Raw genomic sequence first — 22,752 nt, 5'->3', positions numbered from 1 at the left:
AACTAAAAATGCTATTACTTATTAAGCTGTATAATATTTAAACAAAACATAAAAATTTACATTATAAAAATTAAAGGATGCTTTTTTACTAAAAAATATATCTTCTTAAAAAAGTAAAACAAAAAATGAAAATATATATCATAAGCCTTGCTTTTGTTTTTATCGATTTATCGCAAAATACTACACCATATTAATAGTGCATCATAAGAATAAGAAAAAGAAAAAAAGTAAATAATTAAATAGTATATATGTATTTTTTTAATTGAAAATATAAATAGTAAATTAAAAAAATAAATGTAAAGTAAATAATCCTCGCCTATTCGGTCTATTCTCTTTGGATTAATTATTCATATATATTTTTTTATTAGAAATGTTAAGTTTTATGTATACCCCTTAAATATTGTGTATAATTTAAAAGGTTAAAAAATCAAAATGTGCTTATTTTTATTTATTATGTGATTTTATAAAGTTTACACTTTTTGCATGCTATCATACATTGAAGTTTATTTTATTTATTGGTGCAATATTATATGAGGCTCTCTTTTTTTTTTAATATTTTTTTAATTATACAATGGAATATTTTATAATATTTCTATATTTTTACACATTTATATTTTTTATTTGTAACTTTTTCCTAATTCACAACAAAATAATTGATATATTATACAGAGATATTACCATTATACTTCAGTATTATTAATTTGGAATTCTATGGTATATATTTCCATGATGTGTTAAATGGAAATTATTTTATCACTTTATTTTTTATTTTCAATTTTTATAAAAAACAAAAGTATATATTTTTATTATCATTTTTAAACACGCAATATGTAAAAAATTGATATAATTTATCTTTTAATAACCATTTTAATGACCATTTTAATGACCATTTTAATAACCACTTTAATAATAATTTTTGTTAATTTCATAAGAGTATGTAAAATGCTAAAGATAATACATTTTAGTTCGCAAAATAATCCAAATGAACCCATACACACATGTACAAAATAAAAAGTGAACATATGCTATCACTTTATTTCCATATCTCATATAATTGGGGGCAATAATATATTTTACATAAAATACATCTTTTAAACAACAATTTTTTCAACGAAATAAAAATATTAAGGATCGTGATAAGCTCAAAAATGTTGACTAAAAATACATTTACCTAAATATGCAATGACAAATAGACCTAATAGGAGTAAAGTTTCTATATTTTAAGCTATGCATATGTAAATAAATATAATTATGTTCGGTGCAAAGTTTTAAAAAGGTATGCAAAAAACTTTTTTAATTCCCTATTCGAAATACGTTGAAATAACGATTAAATAAATTTATTATATACTCTAATTTATATCACCTTAAAAAATTACAAATGTTGCAATTTTATTTCTTTATTTTTGTCTTTTACTATTTTTAAACTGAATATTATTTAAAATTATAAGCTACTTGTCTTTCTCATCATGTTAAATATCATTTTATTTTTTTCACACGGTCTTTAAATTTATCTTTTTACAAACTCTATAATAAGTTCCTTAGTAATATTCAAATAAAAAATACACCCATAAAATTATTTTAAGTTTGTTAATTTTAAAAATTATGAATTAATAAAAAATAGCCTATCGTATATAATTCCATAAAATTCCATAAAATTGTTTTTAATTTTTTTCGTTTTTTTCGTTTTTTTCGCTTTTTTCGCTCTTTTTCTCCTTTTTCCAATTATATTATTTTCTGGTCATTACTTGTGTAATTATTAATGCACATTTTAAGTATCAAAATTTTAAGAATAAGTGCTGTCTATAAATTTTTTGCCTCATTAAAAATTGTATATATATATATAATTAGTCTATTATACATAATAATTATAATTTAAAACACAGGTAAATAGTCCTAATAAAAAAAAATTGAAAATTATAAATTATGATATTCCTCATTTATTTATTATATAAAATCCGTACTTTATGGAAAAATTATTATCATTAATCATTTTCTTTACATTAAAGTAAATGATAAAACGGGAAGCCATAATTTAGTAAAATAATAAACTAATATCGTTATTTCTCATTCGATTTTGTTATATCTTTTTATTTATTTATTCATTAAATTTTACTATTTATTTATTAATTTTTTCACCCTTATATATATATAATTATATACATATTACTCTTATAAGCAATTATATGTATACGTATTTTTCTGTTATACCTTTTCAAAAAATTATAAAACAATCCTCAATATATTTATGCTATTTTGTTATTCCCTTTTTCTCCACGCTAATCATATATGTACACTCTTCATATTTTTACGTATTTTTTTTTTATTTATTACTTTCCTTTTTTTTAATTTATTTCGTTATTTATTTTTCCTTTTACGTATATTATTTTCAATAAATATATTAGAACATAAAATACTAATATAATATTACACACATTTATATTTGGATTTTAAAAGAATTATTTCGCTTAATAAATGTATAATACTGGCTCTTAATTTTTAAAAATCGAAAACGCCCAGAATTATTAAAAACAAAAAAAACATTTATTTGATGTAAGATTCAAAATGAGTGAAAACGAGTAAGCTTATAAAAGAAAAACATTGAAAGATTAATAATATGCATTTATGTTGTGACACTATATATACATATATTTATGTGTGTTCCCCAAAGAATGCGAAAATAAAACAAAGAAAGGCACTATTCTATTTTTAAAACATAATATGCAACATGTATAATAATGGAATGTGTGTATATAAACTATCATACTAATATTATGCATTTTCTTACATTATACAATTTTTTTAATCAATATTTTTCCCCTAATATTCATACATAATCCCATCCCTCTTTCCTTATACAGCCTCCTTTTTCGTATTAGCCAAATAACAACATATGTTAGCAAATGGATCATAAAAGCAAAAGTAGTTAACAAATCAAAACTCTCTACATTTAAGAACAACAACAGTTTTTTTAGCATAGACATAACTGATGTACATGGTGATTCGATTTCATGCAAATTTTGGGGAAGCTCAGCAGATAAATGGTTTAATAATATAGAGTTAAAAAAAGTTTATATTTTTTCCAAAGGAAGAGTTTCGATTGCAAATCCAAAATATAATACTGTAAAACATAAATACGAATTAACATTTAATGAAGATAGTGAAATTCATGAAGTAAAAGATGATGGGGAAATCAAAATTCAGAAAAATATATCACTTGTAAATTTAAGAGATATAAAAATAGCCACAAAAGAAACACCATTTACAGCCGATTTAATTGGTATAGTTAAACATATATGCCCACCAAATAATTTGAAAACAAAACAAGGAAATGATATAATTAAACAAAATATAATAATTGTTGATGATACAAAACATTCATTTGAAATATCTTTTTGGGACAGTAATGTAAATTTAATAGAAAAGGATTTAAAAGAAAATGAAATATACATATTTACAAATATAAGTATTCGAAATTGGAATGATATGAAAAATGGAACATTTGGTGTAACTAGTTCTATCGAAAAAGTAGAAAATTTAAATGATGAATTAAAAGAAAAATGTTTAGGTATTTCAGAATGGTATAATAATAATGGAAAATACGAACAATTTACTAATATGAAAAATATTTTATCTAATGATGTTATCCAAACACCCGATAAACATTATGCATTAAGTGATGTTAATGATGTATTGACAAAAATATCTGGAACATATACATTAGTAGGTAGAATTAAACGAATATATTGGAAAAGTAAAGAAAATGAACATAGATTTTATTACCCTGCTTGTACTAAATGTAAAAAAAAATTATTATCAAGTGGACAAGATAATACTCAAGGAGGTGATTACGATAATTCGAATTTCAATAATGAAGAAAATTGTGTATATTCATGTATGAATTGTGATGAAAATAATGTCAAACCATTTTATAATTATACATTTAATTTCTTATTTATGGATTTCTCTGGTTCAATAACTTTAAGAGCTTTTTCTGATGAAGGGTTTAATTTGTTAGGGAAAAAAGCTGAAGAATTAAAAGGATTGGATGAAGATAGTTTAGATTATTTATTTAATTACGATTTCTTATATAAGGAATATAAAGTTGTTGTTAGGGTAAGTCAAAAAATTTATAATGGAATAGAAAGAGTCAATTTTACTGCTATGAGAATATTCCCACAAAAATACTCAGATATCTCCTATTTACTCAATGAAATTCAATTGCTCATTCCAAGTGATAATAATACAACTAAAAATAATAAGAGATCCCTGAACGACAATTCTTATGATGCAAAAAAACAAAAAATATAAAAATTAATTTTTTTAATCGTTAAAATGGTATAGCTGATTTTAAACAAAAATTAATCAATCCTTTAAACACACATATTTATAAATTTATATTTTCCCTCCTTATATATGTAAAATAATGATCATATTCATTTTATGACAATACTGTATGTATGTGTGCATTATTTTCAATTATACAATTTGCATGTCTATTATTTATTATATATAAATTATCGCAAAGAATTTTTAACATAATTATTTTACAATATTACATATCTATAATATTTGAACTATTTTTTTTAAACCGTCTCATAAAAATTATAAAAAAAAAAAATTCAGCTTTGCTATATTAAGTTTTATAATTCATCTATATATCATACAATTTTTGTACAATATAAATATATTTTTTATGTGTTATAGTTTTTTAAATTTTAATGAGGAGAAAATAAAATGATATGTTTTTCCTATAGTAATAGTATGCACATATTAAAAAAAATAACTCAACAAATATTTTATGTTTTATAAAAAAAAAGGAAATTTAATGTTTATATATGCAATCTCATAAATTTGAAAAATACCATCACATAAAAAAATAACACACTCATATATGATAAAATGAAAGTTGCCAAAGCGGTATAATCTTTTCTTTATTCATTTTTTTTATTTTTATTTTTTCATCATTCTCCTGAAACTGAATTTCTCTTTTAATACCTTACACGTCTCAATCATACATTTTTCAGAATCCTACAAATGTGTAAAAAGCGTAAAGCATGCAAATGTCTATATAATTTATTATATATGCAAGTATACACATAGCTAATGACGATTATTTATCATATTTTTTTTTTTTTTGAATTTCTCCTTACAACTTCAAGGATAGGGACGATAAAATTACAATAATTGAACTACAAAACATTAGGAATGTGAAATGAAAGGGAGAAAAAACAAAATTTAGAGCATAAAAAGCTCCACTTGCCAATAAAATAAAAAATATATTAATAAAGAAAGAAAAAAGAAAATTAAACTTTATAACTAATATAGTTTTTTTGCTTATTTCAAATAATTTTGTTATAACACTTATATCATTATCAACAATACATGCGTCCGCACTATCCATTACAATATTTGATCTTGTGCATAATGACAATCCTAAATCAGCAGTTTTCAAGGCAAAACAATCATTTATACCGTCTCCAATAATGCATACTTTTCCTGTTTAAAGAAAAAAAAAAATGCACATCACCATGTGAAATATATAATACATATAACCTAGTATATTCACATATATACATGCAAAAATAAATGTAAAGTATGAATAGGTAAAAAAAAAATTATAATTACCATCGTTCAAAGCTTGTATTTTCTTAACAAATTGAGCCTTCTCCATAGGTAAAGTATTTGAAGAAACGTTGCTTTTTGGTATTCCCAATATTTTTGAAATATACATAGCATTAGTATAATTATCACCTGTACACACATAAATTTGTTTTTTCTCTTCTTTTAAATGATTAATTAAATCAAATACCTCCAGTTTAATATCATCTACTAAAATGAAAAAACCAACTATTATTCCTTCAATACCCATAAAAATCATATTATGGCTTTCATTTTTTTTACTATTAGAATAATTATATAAAAATTGATAAGTTTTATGCACACTGCAATCACAAGAATATAAATATTTTTCAAAATTTTTTATATTTAATTTTTCTTCAGAAATTTTTTCCATTTTATTACAATAAGTATTTTTATATTTTGTATAACAGTAAAATAACGTGCCTATAGTTATTGACAATTCATTTATTATACCAGTAATTCCTTGATTTTTTTCATTCTTTATATTATTAACATCATATGTTTTATTTATAAAATAGTGGCCATTAATAAAAGAATTAATAGATTCAGCATATAAATGATTACTATATTTTTCGATATTTAAACTTAGTCCTAAAAATAAATATATCCAATTACATATTTTCTCTTTTAAATCTTTTTCATCAGAAAAAGATAAATTATTTGAACTATTTATCATGTTATTACTTCCTATATTATTTATAACGTCTATTAGATTATTATCATAGTGATTGTCAGAATTGCTATCAATATATTTTCCATGATTTTCATATTTCGAATATTTTTTATTATTATATAATCCACTTAAATTATATTCACTACTTGTTTCGCTAGAATATGAATCATCATCCGAAGAAAATTCAACAACAGAATTATTTATAAAATGTTCTTTTAGCGATTTATCAAATGACTTATCATATTTATTACTACTATTAATATTCTTATTGTTATACTGTCTATATTTTTTTAAATTTATTAATGACATAAAATAATTTAAAAATGTTTGTTTTCCACTACAATTAAGATACATATCATTTTCATCTCTCTTTTTTTTATCACCTTCTCTTTGTCTATTTTGTTTCAAGCCTATTGCTTTTCTCATTTTGTATTCATTATCATTTTCAGTTGAAAAAGAATAAAATTTTACATCTTTACCTGCACAATTAAAGCTTTCTAAATAATTCAAACATTTTTTACCATTTTTCATATTTTTTCCTTTACAATGTTTTAAAAGATTCGAAGGATCATTATCATGCATATCATATATCTCCATATATTCACCATTTTTACATTTTTCCACGTTTTCATAATCTTCTATCTTGTTGTAAACATCTGAAATATCTTTGGAACCATCCATTTCTTTAAAGAAACCAATTTCACCATCTCTATAATTACTATTATTCCCTAATACTTCATCATTATTTGAAATAGAAGACATATTTTTAACATTTTTTGCATATTCCCAATCGATTTCTAAATTATTTTCAGGTCTATCCTTCAATAACTGATCAATAAATGTTTCAAAATTATTTGAAATAAAAATTTTGTTAACAACAGGTTTTCCAACTGTCAATGTTCCTGTTTTATCAAATATAAAATGATTACAATTAAGAAGAATTTCAAAAATATTAATATTTTTTATAATAATTCCAATATTACTGCATATATATGAACTGATAGCTATTGACAACGGGCTAGCTAAACCTACTGCACAAGGACATGCGACACATAAAACTGATAATGAAAAATGAATCGAAAAAAATATACAAGATAAAAATCTATTTAATTTAAAATAATTTCCGTTTCTAATATTTACATAACCAAAATATGTTAGAAAAAACCAAATTAAAAATATTACAATACATAATATTATAATAAATGGAATAAAAATACTAGCAATCTTATCAGCATATAATTGGAGATTTGTTTTTTTAGAATTTACTTCGTCTAAAATTTTCTTAACATATTCAATATAGTTCCTTTTTGTTACATCAGAAATATATAATATACATATCCCTTCAGCACATTTAGATCCAGCATATATTTTATCACCTTTATATTTATTTATTCCATGTGATTCACCACTTATCATACTTTCATTAATAATTGTAACATCATCATTCATTTTTATTCCATCTACTAATATTGTTTCACCTTGATAAAAAACTAATAAATCATATTTTTGGATAAATTTTACAGGATAACTGTTAATAACATAATCATTTAAATTTATTTTTTTTCCTTCTAAACATATTTTATCAATATCTTTACTTAAATCAATAGGTTTTCCATTATCAATTGTATTGTTTGATAAATATTTTTTAAGTGGGAAAATTTTGGAGGGTTTATTTTTATCACAATTATATAAACCATTGTTACCATTTTTATCATCTCCAAAATATGTAGAACTTTCATTTTTTGCCAATTTATTTGAGCTATTTGTTTTTTCTTTTTTATTTAAATTACTATTATCTTCTTGTGTCTTATCTCTTTCTTCTAAAATATTAACATGCTTTGTTGTTTTTTCATATAAATCTTCCATTTTTTTTTTCGAAAATTGCACCAAAAAATGTTCGATTTCAGATCCTAATTTTATTATACATATTAATAATGCAGCTGTATCAAAATATAATGGAATACCATCTATGTCTATTGAAAAGATTAAACATGATATTAAAAGAAATAGCGAATAAAAATACGAAAATGAAGAGCTGATAAAAATTAAGACGTTCATATTTATTATATTATTCTTTAAATTCTTATATCCATTAATAATGAAATTATAACCAAAAAACAAATATATAATTGAGGATAATATATATATTAATAATAATCTTAATGATAGGACACTAAATATTTTTTTGTCTAAAATACCCATAAAGTTTTTATCATCAATAAATATGTGTAACAATTTATTTAAAAGTATATTCGGCCATGTTTTTTCTGAACGCGATTTATTTTTCCTTATTCGAGGTTTGTCCTCTTTTTCAATTTGTTCGCAATTTTTTTTATCATTACTATATGTTTTTTGTTCTCTGCATTTATTTACATTATTTTCTTCATTAGAATTATTTTCAAGATCGACATTATTTTCAGTTTTATCACTTCTAAGTAATTCCACTTTGTTATCCACATTTTTTGGTCTTGTTTTGTTCATAAAACGGGCATAATATTTTTTTAATTTTTTCAAATTTTCATCCTTCTTTAAATTTTTATTATTCTCCGAATTTTTCGAAGATTTATTATCTATTGTAAAATCAAACAAAAAGTTTTCCTCCTCATCAACTTTCTCTGTTTTTCCTTCCTCTTTTTTGAAACTTTCAATATTTTCACTATCCTTATTTTTATCATCTTGTTCCTCTTTTTTATAACTTTCAACATTTTCGCTATCCTTAATTTTATCATCATGTTCCTCTTTTTTGAAACTTTCAACATTTTCACTATCCTTAATTTTATCACCCTGTTCCTTTTTTTTGAAACTTTCAACATTCTCAGTATCCTTATTTTGATCGTCACTTCCTGTCTTCTTTATATAGGTTTTCATATTATCATTATCTATACCTTTCGATGTTTTATTTTCAAAGGTCTCCTCCATAAAATCATCCTGATGATGCTTGCCCTTCATATTGTCTAAAGACTTTTCCTCCACATTTATAGAATCTTCAAAATTCTTAGTGTGGTTACAATTTTCTTTTTCTTCATTTAAATTTTGTTCGTCAATATTTTTTTTAAGGTCTGTATTTGAAGCTATTTCTTGTTGTTTTTTCTTAATTTTTTCTTCGTCATCATTTTTTTTTTTTTTTTTTCGAAAATCTAAATTTTCATTAGAATTATAATTATTGTCCATTTTATGCGAAACAGAAAAAGGTATATTTTGAGACAAACTAATATTATCGTGTTCAAAAAAATTATTATTAAATACTTTATGCTCATTGTTTAAATTATGAACAAATTTGAATGTTTTAAAATAATGTTTATAATTTCCATATGCATAGAAATTGTCCATATTCCCCATACTCATTTGATAACTATTAAGTATGATAATAATAATACTTATAACAAAACAACATAATAATTCAATTACTTTTCTAGATGTTTGTGTTTCATTATTTTTTGTACTTCTAAAATATTTTTCTTTATCTTCATCATAATATGCATCAATATTATTTTTTTTTTTTAATAATTCTAACATACATCTAATCCCTATAATATCAGGATCATACAAAATATAAATGTATTCATTTTGTATATCATATTCTACTTTTTTTACTCCTTTTATTTGGACTAACAAATTATAAGCTTTTATTATATCATCTCTATATATATATAATGTTATATCAAATAAATTATTGTCATTTCCATTATCATATTTATATAAATCTATCAAATCATTATTAAATCCGCTATCTTTAATTTCAGACATTATTTTGTTCACATAAAATTTTACATTATTACTCTTGTTTTTAATACCATCAGATATATCATTCTTATAATTATTCATATTTTCAGGAATGTTTATTTTTAACTTTATTTTATCGTCAGTAGCAAAACTATTACCGTCTATAATTAAATTTTTGTTTTTTAAAAAATTAATTATTTTATTTCCACAACTATTACATGTCATATTATATATTCTTAATTCACATATATATATATTCTCATTATTACTTATATAATTTTCATATTCATTAAAAACTTTATTATGGTTCATTCCTTTAAAATTAACTGTATCTTCATTATATACATTTTCAGTATCATCTAATAATTTTTTTTTTTCAGGTTGAATATTATCATTACTTTTTATTTTTTTATTTTTTGTTATATTTCGAAATATATTAAATACACCATGTGGTTTTTTCCCTTTTTTCATATTATCGTCATCCTTATCATCTTTGTCAATTTTTTCATTTATATTATTTCCTTCATTTTCATTGTATTTATTTTTACACTTATTAATAACCTCACATTTTTTTTCAAGACTGTCTTTATATTTATATATAGATCCTTGATCTATACAATTATTATTACTATCTCCATTGGCCTCATTATTATAATCATTTGTGTTCAAATTAAAATCATTTTTCTCGATTCCGTTTCGATCAAATTCTTTATCCTCATTTACATTAAATTTATTATCTTTATTATTCATTTCACAACAACTTTTATTTTTATATGTTTCATTCTTTTCACATCCTCCTAATTCAACATAATCATCTCCACATGTTTTCGGAGCTATTTCTTCGGCACATGGGCTTATATTAATTTGGCTATCACACACATTTTCACTATTATTATAATTACCATTTACATAAAAAGTAAACCGGGTAATATCATTACTGTTATCCCCATTTCCTTCTACATCCTCATCTTCTATAAAATATCCATTAATACCTATGTTATTTATAGTATCAACTATTTCTAACGCATTAATTATATTATTATTGTAAATAATCGATGCAGATTTATTTTTAAAGGTAATATTATCAACACCATCTATTTTAAGTACACCTATTTTCTTCTTTATATTTTTACTAACGTTGTTAAGTATTATTTCCTTTTTCCCCATCATGCATATATATGTAATATATGTTCATACATTAATATGACCATCAAATGCACATCCTTCATTAATTTTTATATGCTCCCTAATATTTATGAACGATCTTTTCAATAATATATATATATATACTATTCAACTATATTTTATTTTTTATACTTAAATTTTTTTTTTTAAATAATTTGCAGAATTGATTATTATATCTATATATAACATTATTTTGACACTGAAAATGTAACTACATATGTGTACATAAATACATAATTCTTCGGAAAAAATATGAGAATAAATATGCCTTAATAAAAACTGTTTCTAAAAATAACACACTCAGAACAAATAATATTTATGCATTCTGCACATAAACAATATGAAAAATAATTAACAATAATAAAATAAATTCTATAATCGAAATAATTTATTGCTCATTAAAACTAATAGAAATCTCAACATTTTTATTTCCTTTATAAATGTATATATATATTTGGCACTATAATATTATACATATATAAATATAGTATATCATGGATTCCTGCCTACCATACGGAGAAATTGTTTCAACATTAAAAAATATATTATGCTCCCCCCAAAAAAAATAATTAAAAATATATAAATTTATAAGAAAAAAAATATTATAAAAGCCCGATATTTCATATAAATACACATTTAAATGCAAACAAAATCAAATAAAAAATAAAGAAGTGTAGGCTCGAATATAATTTTTTTTTAATGCATAAACTATCTAGTTTTTTTTTATAATTTAAGAAGCTTTACCTTAGTAAAAGTTGGAAGTGCTATACCTTACTTTTCCAACAATTCTTACATTTTATTGGGCTTATAATATTAATCTTAAAAATAGCAAATTTCCTTTACTTTTTTTATATTAAACAAATTAATGGCATCACACATATATATACATCCTAGGATGTGTTTTATTTTTTTTTAAAAAGTAAAAATTCATATTAATTGTTGTAAATAGAACTATAAAAGAAAATATTTAATCCATTTTTCTCTAAAATAAATAAGGATATTATTTAAAAATAATGTACATTTTATATGGTACCATATTATGTTCAACATTAACAAAATAGAACTGATTTAACGCCATTTCCATATAATTTTCATGTGTAAAAAATGTGAAAATATAAAAATTGACTATACTAAATTAGTAATATTATATCCATTGATTAGTTATATATAGAATATATATTTTATATGGTAATAGGTCTATTTTAAAATACGTTAAAAATAGAAATATATGAAAATTATAAAAATTATGAAAATTATGAAAATTATGAAAATTATGAAAATTGTGAAAATTGTAAAAATTTTGAAAATTGTGAAAATATTATTGAATGAAATACATCCTTAAAACATTTAAATAATGTATTGTTTATATAAATACAAAAAAATAGCATTGTTTATGAAAAATAATACACATATATAATATTTTAAACACGGGTAATGTAATTTGTTCGTAATAAAAAAAGGTAACTCATATTATCCACATTCAATCCTATTTTTTTATGTATCACCCAATTAAAAGGTATTCCAATTTTCTTTATGTATATTTTGATTATCAATGTCTATATATTTAGTATTTAAATAGTTGCTTTGTTTTTTTATGCTATATATATATTTATTATTATATGAATGAAACAAGTCTATATTTTTTTGGACTTCATTTAAAAACTCTTTTAAATAATTCTCATCAATAGGTTTTTCATAATTTATTTCTAATTTTTTTCTATATATATGATTTTTATATATTAAACAAACACATGGGACATATCTTACATCGCAATTATATGATCCTTGAGGACACACATTAACGTCAAGAAAAATAAATTGTAATTTTCGATTTTTCTCAATTATATCTTTAAATTTTTCAAATAATATAATACTAGTGTTATTTTCATAACTACCAAAATATAATACTTGTAAATCATTTGATGAAATTATATTTTTTGAACTATTATCATTATTTATATCTTCTATATTATTTAATATCGTGTTATTTCTACTGTCTTCCGATTTATTATCATACATATCATCAGACATATTTGTGTTATTATTAAATCCTTTTTGATCATCTCGAAATATATTCTTCATTTTTGAATAATCCTTAAAATACTCATTTTTTATAACTAAATTATAATATTCATCATAATTATTTATTATTTTCAAGTTGTTGTAATATATGTCATTTAATTTGTACATATTATGAATATGTTTGATATCTGGGTTTGCACACACAGTTTTACTACTATTGTAATTTCTGTATAACCCCCCTATATTCCCAATTTTTATATTCCCATTGTTTAATTTTAATACTTTCCTTAAATTTTGCATTTTAATATACATATTTAGTGATACCGTATCCTTATTTTTGTTCTCTTTGCCTTTTAATTCAAGTCGCGCTCATAATAAGGCTAAAATAATAACCGAAAAATAAACGGTAAAAGGTAAATAATATATCAAATAATATATCAAATAATATCAGAAAATAATTGAATTTATAAATACTTTCGTGTATATATTTTCCACAAAAAAAACAAAACTCATCTTTTATTTATTTTTCACATTCATACATTCCTATATTTAATTTTTTATATTATGCTATAAAAACAAATATATATTATAATACCACATGTATGTTTTCTTAAATTATGCAATTAATATTTTTACAATGTGTAAGCTTATTATATGCAATTTTTTTTTTTTTATCAACAAAAATAGCACAAATTAACAAAATGCAATTAAAATACAAGCTACTTTTTTGTTAAAAAAAACAGAGAAAAGCCTTATAAATAAAATATTGAATGTAATTAAAATAATTCAATTTATTTGTGTTACAAAAAAAATAAATTATGAAACATTAAACAGAATATTAATATTTTCTCTAAATTTTATAACACTAATAAATATGCATATATTTACCATTTTGTTATATCATTGAAAAAATATTGCGCATATATTTTTTTGTATTGATAAATTGTTTACTCATTTTTTTGCATTAACACAAAAACCTCATAGTCTAACTTTTATTATTATCATCATTTCTTTGAGAATATTGAAAAAATATAATTTATTAAGACTTATCAAATTTTATTTATTCTCATATATTTCTAAGGACACAATTAACATACACATATGATATGATCTCATGTTAAAATCGGGAATACACTGTTGTATGGTCCGTTCCAATAATCACATAAAAATAAAGATTTCATAATCCCTTGAATAAAAGGGCATCATAAATATATATTTTTATTTTATTCATTTTTAAAACAATATGTTAAAACATGTTTTTTCAAAGTATTAAAAGGTTATTATATTCCATAAAACATATAAGCATATTTTTTTGAGCTTATATTTTCAATGCATTTGAGATATACATAAAAAGTAGTACATGTATTTTGCTAAAATATTTAAATATAAATTAAACAAAATCCATGATGCACATTTATTTGTAATTGTAGTTGTATGCACATGTAAATAATACCCGCTTTAATACGGTTTGTTTAATATTATATATATATCAACAAATTATAAATGACATAGAACAAATTTTAAAAATACAAACATTAAAAAAAATGACAAATGATATTATGATATCTATATTAAAAGCTTAAGGATCCTAAATAGTTAATACTTTCCACAACTTGAGCATCTAATTTGTCTTTAATAGGCAACAAAAATTTAATAACTGAACGAACCATTGATTGATCAACTAATTCACTTATCTGTAAAAGGAAAAGGGGAAAGCAAATTAAACAACAAAATACATCATGAACAAAATAAATCACGAACACAACGATAATCATCATATATTTCATCGTTGAAAAGGTATTTATTATATACGACATATATTTTTTTTTTTTCTCTCTTATAAGAAATACATTAAGAATGATAAAATTTAAGTACGAACTACATATATAGTTTTCATAACATATATTATACCTTGTAATTTTTTTTACATAATTCTCTTAAAGTTACTAAAAAGTTTGATGATAAGTCAATGTTATAATAATCTGCAGTTGAAAGCTTTTCTAACATATTATCAGGTATTAAAGCTAGTGAAAAAATAGCAAATGCTTCTTCAAACATTTTTTTTTTCATAAATAAGATGCTCAAAATTAAATATGATTTTTGTTCGATTGACTCAAGCTTCACATTTGAAGGCCACATATTCTGAGAAAAAAAAAAAAAAAAAAAAAAAAAAGTATAAAAAATGAGTACTCTATATTTGGTAAAATTGATACACATGAGAAAACATAAGCAATCAATACTAACCTTTGCCAAATGGTAAAATCGAAAAGCACACTTTCGAATATATCCATATTCCTTCTCGTTATTAAAATAATAATATATAAGCTCGTCATTGTATATTCTCAACAAAGAATTTATGGCACTTTGCTCATCATTTAATATATAATAACATATAAATGATACTATATAATTTTTTCTTTGATTTGCAAAATATGCTAATATTGAATAGAATTGAGATATTTTATACAAAATTGAAGAATGAACATTTATAATTGAATTATCTAAAGATATTTTATTCAATGTGTTAATATTTTTATTTTGAACAAATTTGAAATTTCTACATTTATAATGATACTCATTATCAATATCTTTTCTAATTTTCCTCAAAATATTACTATTATAAAATTTTTTTTTATATAATACATAATACATCAAAAAAAAACATTTTATATTTCTTCGGCTTTTTACTTTATTTTTAAATAAAAATAAAAAATCATGTAATTTTCCATAAAATATATTTCCATCATTGTTAATATGACCTATTATTGACTCATTTAATAATATTCCTTGATTTTCTTGTACTATGCTTTTTAATAATTTAATACTTATATTTGTTTTTAAATTAAGTAAATAACTAGCTTTTAATAATATATTTATATTATTATTTCGAAGCAAAAAATAGTCAAATGGTATATCTATATTATTCATACTTAAAAGTATTAAATTCATATTGTCTGAACCTGTTGAAACATTATCATTAATATCTTTTGAATTATAAAGAATTGTACTATTATCAGTTTTTAATTTTAAAAATCCTAATGTTTTTATTTTTATATTATTTAATTTGCTATTTTCAAAAACATTATTTTTATGCAAAAATATAGTTAAAACCAATAATATTCTTTGAATGTTATTTGATATACATGATAGAAACCCAACTGTTACATATATATTCCCTACTAATAAAAGATAATAAAATAGTTTTATATATAATAAAAAATTTGTTCTCAAAACCTTAAATACATTACTTTTAACCTTTTCTGATATTTTTCCATCAACAATAATAAAATTGTTTATAACATCATCAACACGCAATTTTGAACACACTGAAAAATATTCTCTATTCTCATTTATAATACAATTTGAAATAGAAATAAATAATTCTTCTATTTTACTATTTATCATATCTCGTCTATGTTTTGTATCATTTAAAAATGCATTGTTATCATCATCATAATTATAATAACTTAAATTTGTATCAAGGATATCAAAGTTTTCTTGAAATTTACTACCATAAAGATCAAAATTTTTTGATAAAAATAAGCTTAATTCTATCCATATACTTGTTTCAATATTACAGTATTCAAAATTATAACTATATTTATTAGTTATACCTAACATTTCAGTATTACTTGTATTCATACTTTCTCTGTTGAGTTTTTCAATTTCTTCATTTATTTCCATAGTTCCAAATGGCTCATCTTCATCATCTTTTGATTTTTTAGATTTATGTAACATATTTGTAAAGACATCTAAAAAAAAACCTTTACGCTCATTTCCTTTACCTTTTCCTCCCTTATTAATATTAGTACTATTACTACCTCGACCAATATTATTATTATCTCCTCCACTATCATAGTTATCTTCATTACTACTATTTCGATCACTATTATTATCAACATAATTACTATTTCTTTTTTTTTTCTGTACATAATAAAATATATTTTTCATTTCAATTTTTTTTTCTCTATTTGTATACATATTTCCCTTCTTGTAAAATATGTCCGAAAATAATATACAAAGCAAATCATATGCATATATATTATTTGAACATAAATAAAGAATCGAATGAAAAAAATTAATTAAATTAGACATGTGAATTTTTTTCTTAAAAATATCACTACAATCTATATCTATTTTCATATTTTCAAATATACTTATTTCATTACTTTGGTTATATATTAATAATAATATTCTTATTAACAATATAATAAAATCATTTAAATAACTATCTATGTTTAAATTTTTAATAAATTCATCATTCTTTATTATCTGTATTAAACCAATATAATTACCACATCTAAACATAATATTAACAAGATAAAAAAAAAAATGAATAGTACAATTTTCTTTATCCATTTCATTTTTATAAAAATTGTCATAACAATATGAAAATATTTCATTAGATTTGGTATCAACAAAATATTCGTCTATCTGATTCAAATCTTTTGATAAATAGTTGCTTATTTCAAGTTTATAAAATTTGTCATGTAAATGTTGTAATGTACCAAATAAATAATTTAATAATAAATTCTCATATATATAACTACTTCCACAATTCCCATTATTTTTATTATTTATATCACCATTCTCATAATATTCTTCTTTTTCTTTTTTTTTAATATTCTCTTTAGTTATACTCAAGTTCATATTTAATAAACTATTTAATATATCTTTTAATATCTGTTTATATATTGAATCGATATCTAAAACAGAGTTATTCATACCAATCGATATCGAATTTCCACTAACACCACCATTACTACTATTTCCTATCCCATCTCTATTCAATGTACTGTAATTATCATGATGCTTATTTATTTGAGATTTTAAAAAATAACTTTTATAATTCATATAATAATGATCATTAATTTCAACAAAATTTCTAGGCAAAATACTTTTATCAGAATTACTAATAAACATCTTAGAATAATTTAAGTTTGTATCACTTAACAATAAATAGTAAAAACTTTTAAAAGGTATAAAATCTATTTTATATGAATTTATATTATATAACCATATCAAAATTTGAAATTCATGTTGGTCTAAATCTAATACATTACTTTTTATAATCTTTTGATTTTTTTTTTGTTTAAAATTAACTAAATAATCAACAAAATTCTTAAAAATGCTACTTTTAAAATTGTCCCACATTAAAGAATCATGATCATTTAGTAAAGAAAATGTTGTTTTTTGAATATCATTTATATTATCATTTATTATTAAATTTATATAATTATAAAATGTACCATCTTGATTTTTTATTAAATTCATTTCATCATTACTAATATCATTCTCATCATCATATGCCTTATTAAATATATCTTCCTTTTTTTTACTAATTATTAAATCATCATCAAATTTTGTTGTTTTAATCAAATTTTCACTACTTTCTTTATTTATATTCAATTTATTTGTTAACAAATCATTACCTTTATCTTTCCCATCTACTGTTAATAAATTGTTTTGCATATTTCCTTGATTCCCCCCTATTAAATTTTTATCACCTAAAAATGATATTCCTGTCTGGTTCATACCAGAACCACTACTTAATAAATTCGAACTTAAACTAGTATTATTTAATACATTATTAGTACTACCTAAAATATTACTACTACTACTACTAAGTCCAATAGTTGGTGATGTTGTTGTTCCAAGTCCTAGGGTACTACTACTTCCTATACCCCCAGTTAAACCAGTTAATAAATTTGTACTTCCAGTACTACTACTACCAAGATTTGTACCTAATACACTACTTGTCGTTGTATTCATACTTGGGCTTAATAACCCGCTTCCTAAATTTGTTCCCAAACCTAAATTTGTACTACTTTGCCCTGAAATATTAGTTCCAGTACCAAGACTAAAACCTGGTTTAGATCCAAATAAATTTTTATTATCACCTAAAGACATTGTATTTGTATTCGAAGTTGAACTTAAACCTCCGAATAAATTACTACTACCACTACTAGTAGAAATACCAGTAGTTGTACCACCTGTAGTATTAGTAAGATTGGAAATGTTCATACCAGTATTTGTCCCTGTCCCTCCTATACCACTACTTGATATTCCTAATCCACCTCCTAACCCAGTTGAAGTATTTGTACCAGACCCTAAAGCTGAAGTTGATGATATTCCTGATGTTCCAAGTCCAGTATTTCCAAATGTACTACTCATTGTACTGCTTTGATTAGTATTTGTTCCTCCAAAAATATTACCAAATTTATTTTGATTCATTCCCATGGATGATCCAAAAACATTACTTCCCATACCTTGATTTGCTGTTTGTGTACTACCAAATATATTACCAGTAGTACTACTACCACTTGTAGTCGTACCAGTTGGTTGGGTTGTTGATGACAATGATCCAAATATGTTACTACTTGGCTTATTTTGATTCATTCCTGAAGCAGCATTATTATTTCCAAATAAATTACTTGTTCCAGTATTTGTTGTAGTATTTGTTGACATACCCCCAAAAAGATTACTACCTGTACTCATAGGCTTTAATTGATTTCCTGACATGCCACCAAATAAACTATTAGTAGTATTCCCACTATTTTGAGCATTTTGATCTGTTGATTGTAAATTACCAAATACCCCGCCTAATTTATTTTGACCCATAGTTGAAGTACCCCCAAATAAATTATTTGTCGTATTAGTAGTACTTGTACCGGTATTAGACATACCAGAAAATAATGTAGTTCCTCTATTTTGATTCATTCCAGAAGCAGAATTACCAAATATACTACTACTCGTAGTAGTACCTGTAGTTCCTTGATTTGGGCTTTGTAAATTTCCTAAAAGTCCACCAGGCTTGTTTTGATTCATACCAGAGCTCATACCACCAAACATACTACTACCAGTAGTCCCTTGATTTGACCCTTGTAAATTTCCAAAAAAACCACCAGGCTTATTTTGACTCATTCCTGAAGCAGCATTACTAGAATTTCCAAACATGCTACTACCAGTAGTCCCTTGATTTGACCCTTGTAAATTTCCAAAAAACCCACCAGGCTTATTTTGATTCATTCCTGAAGCAGCATTATTATTTCCAAATAAATTACTTGTTCCAGTATTTGTTGTAGTATTTGTTGACATACCCCCAAAAAGATTACTACCTGTACTCATAGGCTTTAATTGATTTCCTGACATGCCACCAAATAAACTATTAGTAGTATTCCCACTATTTTGAGCATTTTGATCTGTTGATTGTAAATTACCAAATACTCCACCTAATTTATTTTGACCCATAGTTGAAGTCCCCCCAAATAAACTGCTTGTTGATGATACTTGATTTGTATTTCCAGAAGTACCAAATAGTCCAGTACCTTTATTTTGATTTGCTCCAGATGATAAGCCACTATATATACTTCCTGAATTTGTTTGAGAAGATAAGTTACCAAATAAATTCCCACCTGATGAACTTTGATTGTTTTGTTGTAAACCTCCAAAAAGTCCTTTATTACTTAAATTGGTCCCTTGTGCATTATTTAAATTCGAACCACTATCAAAAATATTTTTCATATTTAAATTATTTTGATTATTTGTATTCATAAATAAATTATTCCTAACCATACCTCCTCCGCTTTGCATACTATTATTATTTACAGTTGATGTACCAAATAAATTTTTATTACCTAAATTCGATTGATTATTCATACTATCATATATACTTTTATTTCCATCTAATCCACTTGTAGTCGTTCCCATACTAAATAAATTTTTATTTACCATCATATTGTTTGTCTGCTGTGGTTTCGATCCCCCAAATAAATTGGAGGTGTTTGTATTTGTTAAACTAGATGGGTTTCCTGCATTTCCGAATAAACCTTTATTTAAATTATTCCCTTGGTTATTGTATGATCCAAAAACATTATTTGACGATGAATTTTGCATATACATATTCCACAACGTATAATATCATTAATATGGTAAAGTGTGTATATATTATATATATTTGTTTGTTTCCACACTTCAAATTCGCACTGATAAATTTTTCTGAATAAAACGTCTCTACTATACTATTATTCTTATTCACATAAATTTTTCATTCTAAAAAAACTTCCACTATTTTAATGTATATGTATACATATGTATATATGTATATGATTCAAATGCTTAAATTTCTCTTTTTTTATTTCAATATTTTATATTCTCAAAATGAATATTACATAAGACGTATATACTTACAGTGTAAATATATACGTGTATATTATATCACTTTGGCAAGTCATGTGAATTTTATACAATTTTTTTTTCGTCAAAAAACTATAATAATTTCAGTTTAACATACATATTAATAAGGTATATTATATATATATATATAAAGTAAAATAAAGAAAAACAAAGAGAAAAATAATAAAAATTTCAATGTATATAGCATCTTCACATTTAATATACTATGCTTTTTATATAAATAATAATAATTCAAATTAAATCATTAGTTATTTCTCTCCTTGTCATTTATCTTTCTTGTCATAATAATACACACTATTTTGAGTTTCCAAAAAAAACAATTTTTTTCTTAAATCTTATGTTTATTAAAATATATATACTAATTTAATAAAACAATGCTCGCATTTAACATATTTATTTTCCAATGTAATGTATTTTTCTTATCTATTCAAAATATATGTGTACATTATATATATTCATATTTTCCCCGATCTTCCTTCTTATACAAGCCTTAAATAATTTGATATTTTTACATATTTTCCAGTAATAAAAATATATTCAAATTCTTAATTATTGATATTTTGCTTCAATAAAAAAAGAAAAATATATCTAACTTTTAAAATATAAAAAAAATAATATTTTATACAAAAAAATATAAATAAATGAATAAGTAAAAATACTAATAAACTTGTAATGAAGAAAAACAGGAATTTCAAACACAAAACACATAAATATTTTATACATGGGGAAATATATATGTATTTTTTTTTTAATATAAAAATAAATATTGAAAAAAATTATTATATAAAATATTATAAATAATTTTGTAAAAAAAATATAAAATAAATACAAAAAAAAAGTGAACGTATATAAAGGGAAACCATAATATTATATCATTGCAATTCAGCGTATCCATATATATATATATATATATATATATATAATATATTATATGCATATCAATTGTGTGGAGAACGCCTTAAAACATATATTAAAATAAATATAGGGACAAACATCCCCAGGGTATTAAAAGTATACATGTATAAACATATGTATATATATATGTATATTATTTATTTACAAACTTAATAACAAATGAAAATACAACCTCTTGTATATTAATACGCATATTATATCTTCGGAATAATTAAAATCATTTTTAATTAAATAAATAAGTCTTGTTATAATTTAAAATAATGAAATTTATTAAGTTGACAATATATCTATAATTTATAAAATATAAACCAATAAATAAACAAATACAATTGAAACCATAAAAATGAAAATTACTATTTTATACCATTCTTTTTGTTGATATATTATTATTTTTTTTT

At 22.1% G+C, this 22,752-nt stretch overlaps 4 protein-coding genes across 4 annotated transcripts; 1 reads left to right on the top strand and 3 right to left on the bottom strand.

Moving 5' to 3' along the window:
* Positions 1–2,562: 2,562 nt before the first annotated feature.
* Positions 2,563–4,308, top strand: PY17X_0419400 (replication protein A1, small fragment; the record flags this gene model as incomplete). Its single annotated transcript, XM_720402.1, has 2 exons — positions 2,563–2,576; positions 2,859–4,308. 2 exons carry the CDS (start codon positions 2,563–2,565, stop codon positions 4,306–4,308), a joined length of 1,464 nt encoding a protein of 487 aa, XP_725495.1.
* A 701-nt stretch (positions 4,309–5,009) lies between these two features.
* Positions 5,010–11,206, bottom strand: PY17X_0419300 (copper-transporting ATPase, putative; the record flags this gene model as incomplete). The annotated part of the gene is made up of 3 exons (XM_022955124.1): positions 5,010–5,028; positions 5,151–5,496; positions 5,626–11,206. The coding sequence occupies 3 exons, from the start codon at positions 11,204–11,206 to the stop codon at positions 5,010–5,012; spliced, it is 5,946 nt and encodes a 1,981-aa protein (XP_022811593.1).
* A 1,524-nt stretch (positions 11,207–12,730) lies between these two features.
* Positions 12,731–13,555, bottom strand: PY17X_0419200 (conserved Plasmodium protein, unknown function; the record flags this gene model as incomplete). The annotated part of the gene is made up of 1 exon (XM_720400.2): positions 12,731–13,555. The coding sequence occupies one exon, from the start codon at positions 13,553–13,555 to the stop codon at positions 12,731–12,733; it is 825 nt and encodes a 274-aa protein (XP_725493.2).
* Positions 13,556–14,814: 1,259 nt separating this feature from the next.
* PY17X_0419100 (nucleoporin NUP221, putative) lies at positions 14,815–21,145 on the bottom strand (the record flags this gene model as incomplete). The annotated part of the gene is made up of 3 exons (XM_022955123.1): positions 14,815–14,937; positions 15,155–15,385; positions 15,488–21,145. The coding sequence occupies 3 exons, from the start codon at positions 21,143–21,145 to the stop codon at positions 14,815–14,817; spliced, it is 6,012 nt and encodes a 2,003-aa protein (XP_022811592.1).
* Positions 21,146–22,752: the final 1,607 nt, after the last annotated feature.

This window comes from Plasmodium yoelii (genome assembly GCF_900002385.2).
Source record: "Plasmodium yoelii strain 17X genome assembly, chromosome: 4".
Lineage (NCBI taxonomy): Eukaryota > Apicomplexa > Aconoidasida > Haemosporida > Plasmodiidae > Plasmodium > Plasmodium yoelii.
The sequence above is the reverse complement of the archived record's forward strand: the minus strand, read 5'-3'. Positions and strand labels throughout refer to the sequence as shown.